Raw genomic sequence first — 12,643 nt, 5'->3', positions numbered from 1 at the left:
CAAATACACTGTTGAGAGTGCTTCCTTTTATTAATAGCACTAAATCACGCAACTGTCTTTCCATTTTATATGCCGTGACCGCGAGTGCTGAGTGACATAAGACAGACCAGCAAGCTGGGTATTTCAAAAGGTTGCATCTAGGGAAATTCTGCAGGCTGTCTGCACGGTGCCCTGCTGCTGCAGTGGTTTGTTTGCTTTAGGTCAAAATGTGGAAATGATCTGACGCTGCGGAGGATTCCCCCTTTTTCTGTCCGCAGAAGGGGGTGTATGCACTTGGAAGTGTAACCGGAGTCTTATATGGGGAGCTGGAAAGCAGAAGCTATTAATTTGATGGTAGGTATAGATGACTGGAGCGTTGAAGCATACGGATGAAGATGAAATTGCATAGTGCAGTCAGTTAATAAAATATGAATGAACATTAAAAGTAGTCTGCAATTTTTTTTTCACTATTGAAATTTTAAAAGGTACTTCATGAGAAGAAAATCAGTGTTGCTGGAGAAAATACATATCAAGCATGATAAATAATATCATGCAGTGCTTCAGTCAGATGGCGTAGAATCCAGTAGGTTGCTGCACCAGAACAAAAAGCTTTGTCAAGTGACATCAGAAGAAGGAGAGGGAAGCAAAGAGGATATAACGCATCCCAGCTGGGAGGAGTGAAGAAGAACAGAATGATTCTCTGGGAGATGGAGAGGTGGTGATTTTGGGATGAAACTACTTTTTCCATGTTGCGGTCTGGTTACTGTCTCATGCTTATCTTTTACTTTTCTCCCCAGTGAGGTTTTGTAGTGGCCCCTGGGGTGGGGGAGCGGCATTTTCAGCTGCTGCTGGAGCTGGCTGTGAGTGGAGGAGGATTGTGTAATCGCAATTTCATTCTGCGGCACTGTGCTTAAAGTACCTTTAAGGATAGTGTAGCCTTGTTCTTTTAATTTCTTTCTCTTTTAAATTGTATTTCCACAATCATATAATACAACTTGTGAAAATGCTATTCGGTGAAACAAAAAATTAGATGTTCCTAGAGAAGTAGTGTATGTTGTTTAAATTCTGGATAGCTTGCACATGCCTGAGGAAGTCTTGCATGAAGTTTCCTCTGTTGGAAGAAAAAATTAAGATTTTAATAAGCCAGGCAATCAGTAGCAGCTATAACTTTTCCCTTATGAAACTGAAATTAGCATAGTGCAGAGAGAGCTGGGCTTGGTGTGTTACTCTCGCAAAAGCTTGGTGAAAGGGTTTTGAAAGAGGTGCCTGTATTTGTGTTCTGCAAGGACTGTCCAGTGTCCTAGGAGTTTGTAAACATTTGCTGCCTAATCCATCTAAATGGTGTAGTGTTTGTTTTTTCCACAGTAATAGCATTTGAAGCTATCTGGTAAAATTCTTTGTAGATACCTTGCACAGTTTTCCATACTGAGCCCATGATCGTGCATCTTCATGTGCTGGTTTAAACAAGGAATAGCATTGGATATCAGAGGGAAGATACTATGCTTAAAGTTTATGCTTTTGTTTAAAGATTTGGGCTGTAATTCACAAACGATAGGAGACATGCAGTCCAGGCTGATGTTTTCCACTTCGGTGTCAAAGCTGGATTTTGCAGCTTTATATGGCATCTGAGCTTGCTGACTTTTCCATGGCTTCTTTTCAGGGGCAGGTGGTATCAGTTGCATTGTCCAGACTAAAGGCAATAAATCAAACCCAGATTTTTTAAAAATTATGTTTGTTTCTTAAATCTTAGGTCTGAGCATGCTTGTGTTTGCTTAGTTTCCCTTTTTAGCTAATGTTCTTTTTCTGCTTCATGGAGAGAAAAAAGGGGAGGGGATTTTTAGTGCTTACCAGATGCAGTGTAAAAATTTCTTATGGGCCTTAAGATCTACCGTGCAAATCTTAGCTGTCTTAAAGGCTTGTGCTCATTCATTATAAGAAGAAACTAAAAGCTCAAATTAATGAAGAAACAGCAAGAGACGGCTACTGTAGGAAGATTATCACTCTTTAATATTAAGCAGGTCAAGCTTATCAGATACCACAGAGCTCTTTCATGCATTTTGCTGAACTATTCTAACTTGAAATGGTTTCTGTCAAGATGGAAATTTTTGGCTGCAGCTGTAAATAGAAAAAGGAAATGGTTGAGTGCAATGATATTTAACAAGAATGTAACTTCCTATTACTCTGAGCTTTGCAGCCCCATTGTGTTTCCTGTCAATAACCTCCCCCATTCTCTCAAGACCAGAGAGAGATGTGCTGCTACATGAGATAAATACTGCAGCGACCTTACACATGAAAGTGAAACGCTTTAAGTGGTGTTGCTGCTGAATTGACAGAAATTGGCCCTTTGCTGTTGCACCTAGGGAGATTTATGAGTGAGATTATGTGCTTGATAAAAAGAATTTTTATTTTATTCAGTAAAATTGGAATTGCAGTTGATGCATTCAAAGGCTGGACAGGGATCTCGTCCTTCTGTACTGTTCATGGTCCCTCCTTAATTTTCATTTTTGAATTTCAGCATCTTTTCTCCCCTCGTAGACACTCTCTGCAGGAAGAGAAAATGAGTCCATTGTTATTTTAAAGGGAATTAATTTAATTAAGGCAGGTGTGATAGAATCAGTACCTGCTTTCTCTTGATTCTCTGTCTTTGTTAGATTCCTAATTACATTCATACAGGATGATGCTTAGAAGCAGTACTTGCCACTGAAATCTGCCATGGTTTCAGTGTTGCAAGGGCAGAATTTGATATTTAGCCTACCTAGTGCGCAGAAGTGTGCGGGAAGAAATATGCTGCCCTTAGGTACAAGGTAGGTGAGTATGTGGTCGACCTTTTGCCTTTTTTGAGAATTTTTTGTTCTCCCTCCTTCACAGGGGTGTGCTGTGAAGTTTGTTTGCTTCCAGTGAAATGCTTTGAAAACTGGGTAGGGAGCAGCCATTTAAATTTCACGGTATTTCCAGTGCAAGACTTGCAGCTAGAGTGGCTCGGCTTTTAGCCTGAGAAGGTGCTGTGCTGGCATTGTACAAGCCTTCTCTTTTTGCTAGGTACTTCTGTGTACTTTTTCTCTCTTGAGTTGTGTTTTCAGATGTCTGAAAAAGACTGTGAGCAACACATCTTGGCTTTAAAATGTTTCTTTTTCAGTTTAGAGGCTCTAGGTAGGAGCTTGGATAATCCGTGATTTTTCAGAGGCACGGAGTCTTGTAGCTCCTGTTGAAACAGATTTGGGTTGCGAGTGGTCAGCGCTCTTCAAAAAGACGTTTAGTTACACCTCTAAAGTGTAGACCAGGGCGTTCAGGTTTGTCTTCCTTAATATTTCTTCATTAAGTCAGATGGACACAAGTTAGCGTCTTAGAAATGATTTGTGATCTTAGTGTCAGGTTCTGAAGAACAAACCAGGGTTGTGCAGGCAGTTTTAAGTTTTTGGAGGATATGGCAACTGCAGGGTAAGCAAATTACTCGGGGGGAGAGGGAGAGTGAATTTGGATGAAAAGCTGAGTTTTTTTTTTTTTTTTTAAAAAAAAGAACACATATGAACTGCTTTGTGCCTTTGGGAATTGTGTTTTTATTTCACATACTCATGGGCTAGGAGCATTCTTTAAACGGAACTGAAATATAGCATTTTCTCATAACCCCTGAATTCCAGGACCTGGTAATTCAGGATAAAACGTCAAGAATGCCCGGGCTTCTAAGGGAGCTTAAGTTTTTGTTTCATTAGGCAAGTGACTCTTTTTTTTTTTCCGTTGTTTTGTTAAGAACTTAAGAAAATGTGGAAAAAAGGTAAATTAAAGGCTTTATTTCAGAGCAGTTACCATCCTCTCAGGTACTTAGAGATCGCTTTCTGAAGTATTGCAAAATGAACAAGCAATTATTTCACTGTAAGAAGAAAAAAGGAGCATGAAGGTAGGTCTTCTGCCTGCCGGGATACTCGGGCTTTGCTGGCAGTGATGGAGATGCTTCAGAGGAAAGTGTTTGATGTGCGTTTTGAACGAGTGGGCCCAGTCTGCTCATCCAAAGCAAATAACTTCAGATAGTTTTTGGCCTGGCTGAAGCAAGACATCTTTTTTTTTGTGTGTGTCCACAAGTAGTCTCAGGTTCAGTTTAGGCCCCACAGGTGCCTGAATACCTGGTTTTCATGCTTGATTTGCTGACTACATGCCAGAGTGACCCACGTTGTGCAGGAACCTATGTGGTGGTCTCAGTGAGCTGAGCTTGGGGCTTTTAGGATTTTGTGCCCTTTGTTTTTAAAAGCAACTGGGAAGCCAGGCTTAATGAGGCAGCTCTGAAGCGTTGCTAATGCTCTCGGCAGCACCACTGTGCCTTTTCCAGAATCTCTGCTCTTATTTAGTTGTTGAAGCAACTGTCCAAGATGCCTAAAAGATACAAGCTCCCTCTGGACCATCTCTAGAGAGCTTTGGTTGTTGCTTGAAATCTGGGTGGCTGAAGGATTTTGAAAGAAGAGGTTTCAGAAAACAATTTCAAATGAACTGAAGTCATTGTAAACTCATTTCTTAATTTAGTACAGATTTCATTTATTTCTTAAGTTGAGGATTGATTTATGGGAGAGAATAATTCCATTCTGTTGTTAAACACGCTTTATTGTGCTGCTGCTGCTAAAATATAAACCGCACAGACATCTGGAGAAGAAAGCCTTTTCTTTTCACCAAGATATTCATTATAAGATTTCATGTCTAACTGCTCATCTTCTCTGTTAAAATTCTTCACGGGTCTTATTCTGATTTTTATCATGGTCTGCATTTAACTTTTTTGGACGTTTTTCAAGGAGTCTGTTTGGGTGTGAGGACAGGGAGAAAAAACAGATTTATCTGTGTCTTTATATTCGTATTCTGTTGAGAAATGAGACTTCGTAAGCGCTTTACCATCAAATCCTATGAACTTGATCTTTATGAATTTGATGCAGTTGTGGTTTTGTAATAAGTGAAAATAAAGCAGTGCTGGCTTAGCTAACTGTTCTGCTAAGAGCTTATATAAACATTATTGCAGAATTTCACAGGAAGGGGACACCGAGTGGCGAGGTGAGCGAAGGTTACCCAGAAGGACCACGAATGGTAGCGGGAACCGGAGGCTGGAGGAGAGGAGGCCGAGGAGGCTGCACACAGGTGCCGCTTGGAAGTAGCAAGGAACAGCTGGTGTCTTACACGTTTCACTAGGCTTACCTACCTCTTTTACCTCAGTACCTTTTAAAATAAACCAGATTGCAACTTTTGGCTCTGTGCTGTTTTGCCAACTTTACAAAAAAACAAAGAAAAAAAGGTTGTTTGACCTGTCTGCCCCCTGAAGTCATGACTCGTGGCTGTAAATCATGGTATTTGTTTTTGGAGAGAAGTTGTCTTGTCCATCCCACTGATTTATTTTGGTTTAGCTCCCCTTTCCTATTTTTAGCCAAGATAGGCAAAATAGCAGGCCTGCACGCAGTGTTTTTTGATGGGTGATGCCATTTTGTCCCTTCCTGCCTTCCGCGCTCTGGGGGCCGGTTCCTGACGTACGTGGGGTAGCTCAGAGAACAACAAGACCACCACTCTTCTTCCAGAGACAGCACAGCGCTCTTGTAAAGTATATATAAATGAATCCTGACGACAAATTGCCTGTCCCCAAGCATTCAGAAGCAGTGAGTCAGTCCTCCCCCTCTTCCCTAAACAATGCAGCACTAAGAATAGCGGAGGCTATTTCGCCTTCTAGGTTCTCAGTGCTTAAAACCCATGTTTGTTCTTTCACCTGCTAGGCATTTTTTTCTTAAAAAAAAAAACAAGAAAAAAAAACAAAAAAAAAACACACCGTGATTTTCTGGGTGCTGAGAAGAGCGCTGGAGGTCCCACATGGTGGTGAGGACGTGGGGAGCCAGGCAGGAGCAGCGCTGCTCCAGGTGCCGCAGCCTGCAGAGGACCTTGCCTGTGAGCCTGGTAGGGTTGTACCAGGGCAGATGGGTTTTCTGGTGGTTCTTTCTGCCATTAGGATAGATGTTAAGTTTGGTGGTTGCAAAAAAAACAAAACAAAACAAAAAAAACCACCCATAGTTAGAAATGTTCCAGTTGCTGGTGTTTTTTTTCTTCAGAGTTGTCTTGATCGTTAATGTAAAAGAGAAAAGAGGGGCTAGGTGACCTGACAAACAAAAGCTTTGCATCCAGTCTGCAGAAGACTTTGGTTCAGCTGCTGCTGGGATCTGTTTCTGTATCTGTGTTAATTCTCCCTTAACAATTTTATTCATTTGTCAACACGATCTCTTTGCATCAGCTGTAGTCAGCACTATTGAAAGTGTTTGGGTTCGGTTGTTTCAGTATGTGTCAATCTCCTCTTAGTTTTTCTGTTTGTCATGTGTAGTCTGGAGGAATGGATCTAAAATCAGTCAGTGAATGAGATTTTTGAATTTAATTTCTTTTTCAGTTTACATATAAAAATTGTGCCTTCCTATACAGTATGTATATGCTTTTGTATCTCAAAGCCTCATTCTGTGGGTTCATTAGTATTCATACATTGAACATACAAAGTGCCAAAATGCCAAACATAAAAAGTGGGATTTTATTTTTATCAATAAAAAACAGCATAATTCTACCTAAGCAGAGTCACTTAAAAGAACCTCTTGCATGTTAAAAATCCAGTCGTTCTTTGCCTGTTGCTCCCACGAAAACCACAAAGGAAAAAAAAACAACAACAAAGTGCCTTCCCTCCTTTGTTTTTTCTCCATATGCTGTCAACAAAGGGCACAAAAGGGAAGGATGGGGAAAGTTCACCAAGTAATGGTTACGATTATTCCATCTACAGATGTTGCTATATGAATCACCAGATAATATGGATCCTAAGGTAATCTGAAGTAATCAAAGAAATAAGGGTACAAGGAAGGTTTGGAGGAGCTGATGGAAGAAAATGAGACATTGGGGTATAATTCTCTGCACTTCTGCTTAGCCGCTGTTTATTCTGCTGATTGCTGGGTTGTTATTTTTATATATATATATATATATATATATATATACATATAGTCAGAAAGATTGACTCCGTTTCTTAAGTTTTCTAAAAAGGAACAACTTGTTCAGAGTAGGTTTGGGCTTTTGTTTGCATTTTTAGGGGGTAAACGCTTTTCTTCTGTTTTTGGCCTGTGAAGTGTGAGTAATACTGCTATAAAGAAAGAGGTGCACCTCTCGGGCCCACCCTCTCCTTCCGCCGAGGAGAGTGCCTGCCTCTTTCCGTTTGCCTTGGGTGCTCTGGGTGACCGTGCTGGTCCCTTGCCCACCTCCCCATCCCTTCAGCTCTTCCTCTTCTTTCCTTTGGAGATCAATGCTTCAGCGTGTCGACATTTTCAATATGTGTGGTGAGGTTTGGCTAGCCAGAGAAGGAGGAAGGGTATTGAATTGTTAGTGGTGATGGAGGAAACTAAACTACTTTGATACAAAGATGAGTACAAACCTAGCTGAAACTGCTCAGGTGCCAAGGCAGTTGCCAGAAATTCCCTTCCTCTCCTTCATTTTCCTCCTGTTTCTCTCTAGTTCTGTTCACTTGTACTTAGAAACGTCCCTTGAAATCTTAGAATTGGCCCGTTCTGTCAAAATGTATCACCTGGAAGTTGGTGTTCAGGTGGTGAGCCTGAAAAAAACTGAGAGATGCCCCGAAGTGGAGCGTGGAGCTGAGCTTTGCTAGACAGACTGCTCAGTGTGATGCCGGCTGCTTGGAGATGGCAATGGAGGGGATAGAAACCAGGCTTTCTCCTCTGCAAAAAGGACTCTTTCTCCACGTTTGTTGTTTCAAGACTTCCATTCTTAGGCTGATATTTGTGGGTCTTTCCCGGGGCTGTAACATTCTCGTGAAATGTCCCGTGTACTTTTTTGGGCATGTAGTCTGCAGCCAAAAGAGAGCTTTTTTGGCATAACTTGAGGTGAATCCATTTGTGAGATGAGGTTCTTTAAATGTTCTATTTTAAAAGTGACTTCAACTTCTAAGCATCTTAATAAATTGTCTTTGAAACTTAACTTCTGTGTGAGTTCCCTGCAGAGGTCTGGATGCGCTGCGTTGCGTTGGAAAGGCAGGGATGCAGAAGGGTGTTGTGCCAGCCTCCAGCTGGCTTTGAGAGACCACTAACACGTTGGAGAACCACACTTCTGATGTTGATCGACCTGTCCCTTTCTCTTCACAGCGGTGGGCTTCAAAATGCATACTGGTGCCTTGAGTGTGGAGGGTAGAGTGGCCCCCTGCCCATTCCTCCTATTCCAGCTTGTTGTTTTCTCCCTTGGGGAGGAAAATTAAAAAAAAAAAAAAAATCAGAACTGGAAAACGGTAGGTTTCTCTTTCTCTGAGTCCTGCTGTCGAATAAACTCGGCTCTCGAGTTACGTTTTGGGACTGCTCCCAGCTGCTGATAAGTGCTGCAGACGCCCTGGAGCTGGCCACTGGGCAGGGTTATGAGCACAGCGCCGCAGGAATGTGGCTGTTCTGCTTTTGGGGCCAGGCTGGGGCTTGGAGCACTTCAGCAGCTCTTATGGGGTGCAGAGCAGAAGCTGGGTGTCTTGCAGCCAGGATCCCATCCCCGGAGCTGCTGGGGAGCAGTGTGTGGAGATGCTTGGTAGCTCCGTGTAGGGATAGCTCTCTTCTGCGAGAAGAGTGCTCGTCTGCTTGGAGCTGAGCTGTTCCCTGCAGGGCCACTGTGTGTTAGGAGTGAGGCTGGGTCCAGTACTGCTCCCAGCTTTTGTGAAAGAGATCACCTCCATGGTGATGTGCAGAAGCCAGTTCAGAGCCTGCAGAGTTTGTTAGCTGGACCTCCCAGGTCCAGGCTGCCTTCTCCAGAATGAATGGGGTGCCAGCGCTGGGATCCCTGCTGCTGCTCTCACGGGGCTTTTCCTGTTTTGTGGCTAGAGGGTTGGCTGTGGTGGTTGGCTGAACAGCAACCTAGTGCATTTTGAAGAACCACTGCTATGTCACGTCCTTGTTCTCCCTAAGTCAGTGAAATGCAGTCTACTGCATCCCCAAAGCACTGGGTGCCTGTTGCAGAGTTGGGGTCAAGAGGAGAAAAGCTGTTGCTGCCTGAATTCCCCAGAAGACAGATTAGTAAGTCTTAGAGAGCTGCTGCTGATTACACAAATTGGCACAGGGGAGTACTCAGCTTTTTGTCCTTCTTAGCAGAGGTTTTTCAGGTGGGAAAAGATATTTCAGCAGTACCTGCAGGGTGCTAAAAACCTAAGAAAAGTGATGAGGGGGTTCAAGGTGATACTATATACATACGCTGTATGGCTTGACTTTTATTTTGATACGTATATGCATATAAATATATATGTAAGTACCCTTAAGAAACGTGCCTTCCCTCAAATGTCTGGGGCTTTTATTTTAGTGGCAATTTTGATTTATTTATGTTTACGACAATGCTCAGACTTTCCTTCTGGGTATGTCCCTGAGGATGACTTTTGGAGGCCTGGAAGATGCTAGATGCTGTGGGAGCGGGACAGGAGCTGGCTGGGGGTGGTTGGAAGGAGACTCAGTCATTCACTTGGACTTCATAGTTCTGCATCATTTGCTCTTACATTATTTTCCAGCAACTTCCCAGAAGCACTACCTGGATGTATCACATTTCTCCTGCTACAACGGCAAGGGAGTTGACTCCCTCCTCTACGAAATGTTTTCATAAAAGTTGTGGGTTTCATAGTAATAAACCTAACTTTCCCTGATTGGTAATAAATTATGATGGCTGTATTGGTTTGGGCTATAAAAACAGAATTATGTAGGTGCTTTAATATATAATAGGTGTAATGTTACAGGACTGCATTTTTAAATTGGGAACCAATTAACTGCACTACCGCATGTTATGCAAAGCAGCTGGATAACAAATGAGACCACAATCCTTCCCTCCCGTCTCAGACTTGCCCTTGCTAGGATGCCTATTAGCATCACCCAGCAGTGACGAGCCTGGTTCAGGCTATGGAACCTGCAGACTGCTTCTGAGGAGGTTTTTAACAGCATGGTGCGCTGGGTATGTAGCTGTAATGATCAAGTGCTGGGCTTGTTTTTCACCACTACAGCTGTTTAGGCTTGTGGAGAACACGTTGTAATTGAGAAAGTGGTGAAGATGCCCTGGGATTTCTGTCTATGTTAAGGGCATCTCGGCTCATGTTGAAATAAGCTAAAAATGTGCTAGAACCGATGGGAACTTCATTGTAAATGTTCCTAGGGCAAAGGAAAGATGATGACGTGTATGTTTCCACGCTCTTTCTTATTCTCTTATAAGGAATGAGTTGGCTTTTGTATTAAAGCCAGCTAGGCAAGCACTTCCTTTGATGTCAGTTTTTCACAAGCTGCTATTTGCTTTTCTACCTGTGCATCTCTCAGCTCTGCTAGTACAAGTGCTTGTCTGAATGCCAGGTAGATAGACTGGGGATCTGCTCTGTGCTGACAATTTTCATTCCTCAGGACTCTCTTAAATGACTTCTCTATGGCTCCCTACGCACCCTTGTAAACAGGTGTATCAGTATGACTGAGGGGATATGTTCAAGGAAGGGAGGTTGTTCAAGGCAGCATTGCATCTAGAGTGAAATGCTTATCAACCTGTGCTTTTATTAGCATGAGCTTTCCAACGCGTGGTATTGTACAGAAACATTCTTAAAAGGTTATTCTCAAGGCAGAGAGAGGAATGTATGAAAAGGTTTGGAAATAGCATGTTTAGGAATACAAGGAACTACAGCCTGTAATGTCTTCTTTCCCTGCTATGTATAGTATCACATGCACTAAATATTAATTGTTGTCTTTTCTTCTTTTTTCAGCTTCTCAGCAAAGATGCCTCCAAATGGGAAGGCCTTACATTTTCACCCTTCAGTCCTGCATTTTGGAATGCAGTAAGTGTCTTGCATTATTGTTACCTCAATTAATAATTAAGTGGGGAGGAACAGCTCTGCTGGGCTACGTTTGGGTGAAGATCATTAGCTGAGATCGTTCTATCCTTTGAAAAAAAGAGAAATAGTAAGTAACTGCCACGGAGTTGGAATCGTTTTGTACCTTGAGGCACTTGGTAAATGAAAATCAATGTAGTTTTAGAAAGGAGGAAAAAGGAACAGGGAACTGTAATGCATTCTGGGTAGACACTGAACAGAAGGGCCTTCTCAGGTGATTCTGCATGTGTGTCAAATCAGTTCCTCATGCTGGTTGTTCATTTCTTGAAAAGTCCCCTTTCAAGAGGGGGAAGAGCTTGTTGCTTCCTTTAGCTTTCAAAAGTAAAATCCAGAAAACCCAAGGCAAAACATACTGGTAGATTACTTGAGATTTTTAGTTTTCTTCTAAGAAAAAAAAAAACAAAACAAAAAACCCAACATTTTAAAATCATGATCTGTCTTCCGTCAATAACCAGAACAGAAACACTGTACCCTTGTGAGTTAAAGGAATGTTTCAGAAGATGTATATGTAAGCTGCTGTTTTTAAGATGTATTAGCTAACTCAACTTAACTTAAGCCTTAAGAGATCATTGTTTTAGCTGACAAAACAAAACAAGACTTCGGTTATTTGAACTTTCTTGAAAGCTTTGTGCCTAGTAAGGGTTGCATTTAAAAAGAAAACGAACTACGAGTGACCCAAGTGAGCTTTGGCTAGGTGCACCTCTTGCATTGCAGTGTTATTTATTTATATGTTAAAGGGCAAAATTTGTTTGGTATGTTTCCAAAGAATAATCGTATCTGGGAAACTGTTTCATATTGACATGTTCTGGTGTGATTTGTTTGGATGCTTTTTGTACATTGCCTATTCTTATAAAGTGAATAATTTCTTTCTCTTTTTTTCCCCGCTTTAGATTACTGGGGTTACCCAGAGCTAAAATGCTGCATGCCTACAACCCTAGTAGAGATAGAGAAGTTGTGGTGAATTCAGTGTTTACAGCTACTAGACAGTTTCATGTGTCTCCTGTTCATAGCCGGGTGAGTGTTGATGTACTTTTGGAAACTATGTAATGGCCAAGTGCCAAGCCTTCATGCTTCCTTTGGCCTAAAGTTTTCATTGTGTTTTCTCTTCGTGCTTTTCCTTAGGACCTCCAACTTCTTTCTGTTTTTGCTAGCACTTTTTGCTCGTTTTTACTTAGATTGGTAATGGAGAAGACATCCAAAACCTACAGTAGGAAATGTGTTTTACAGTAACTCAGAAAGAAAAGAATTTTTCAGTGTTAAATTGGCTGTTTAGATCTCATTCTGTTATATGCAGCTTTGTGCAGTCATCCACAGGCGTGTGGGTGTTTACAGCCTTGAATTTTCAGTCTTTTCAATGGTCTTGCATATTCAACCCCCAAAAAAATAGTGAAATGTTTTATGCATTTTTGTATTGCAATTTAGAGCATAATTGCCATAGGATCTAAGACCATTATTTTAACTCAGATTTTTTTTATGATGTATAACAATATAACACATGTTAAGAATGAGTCACTGGGATCTGAGTTTGATGAAGCCCAGATTTTACCCTCTGCTGATGTGCAAAGCATTTTATTATGCTTTTTTCTGGTGTTTTTTTTTCTCCCCACCATGCCTGAATGGATATTACTGTGCAAACAAACCTTATTGCTCTCTGGGTTAGACAGGCCTATTTGGTTAGAATTGTTTTGCCCAGGTTTGGCTTTGACTCATTTAGCTATGTGTCACAGAGGTGATTGACTTGCTTTGTGGTATCTATGTGCGGGGAAGAGTTTTAAAGGATGCGGAGGCTGTTAG

At 41.7% G+C, this 12,643-nt stretch overlaps 1 protein-coding gene across 4 annotated transcripts in view; it reads left to right on the top strand.

Moving 5' to 3' along the window:
* TMEM131L (transmembrane 131 like) overlaps positions 1-12,643 on the top strand; it is a 79,258-nt gene that overhangs the window by 22,689 nt on the left and 43,926 nt on the right. For all 4 annotated transcript variants that reach the window (XM_040554529.1, XM_040554533.1, XM_040554530.1 and 1 more), the window contains exons 4-5: positions 10,724-10,795; positions 11,740-11,863. In XM_040554529.1, coding sequence (XP_040410463.1) covers positions 10,724-10,795; positions 11,740-11,863 — 196 coding nt within the window. The remainder of the gene's footprint in view (positions 1-10,723; positions 10,796-11,739; positions 11,864-12,643) is intronic.

The sequence above is a fragment of the Cygnus olor genome, chromosome 4 (genome assembly GCF_009769625.2).
Source record: "Cygnus olor isolate bCygOlo1 chromosome 4, bCygOlo1.pri.v2, whole genome shotgun sequence".
Taxonomy (NCBI): domain Eukaryota; kingdom Metazoa; phylum Chordata; class Aves; order Anseriformes; family Anatidae; genus Cygnus; species Cygnus olor.
The sequence above is the reverse complement of the archived record's forward strand: the minus strand, read 5'-3'. Positions and strand labels throughout refer to the sequence as shown.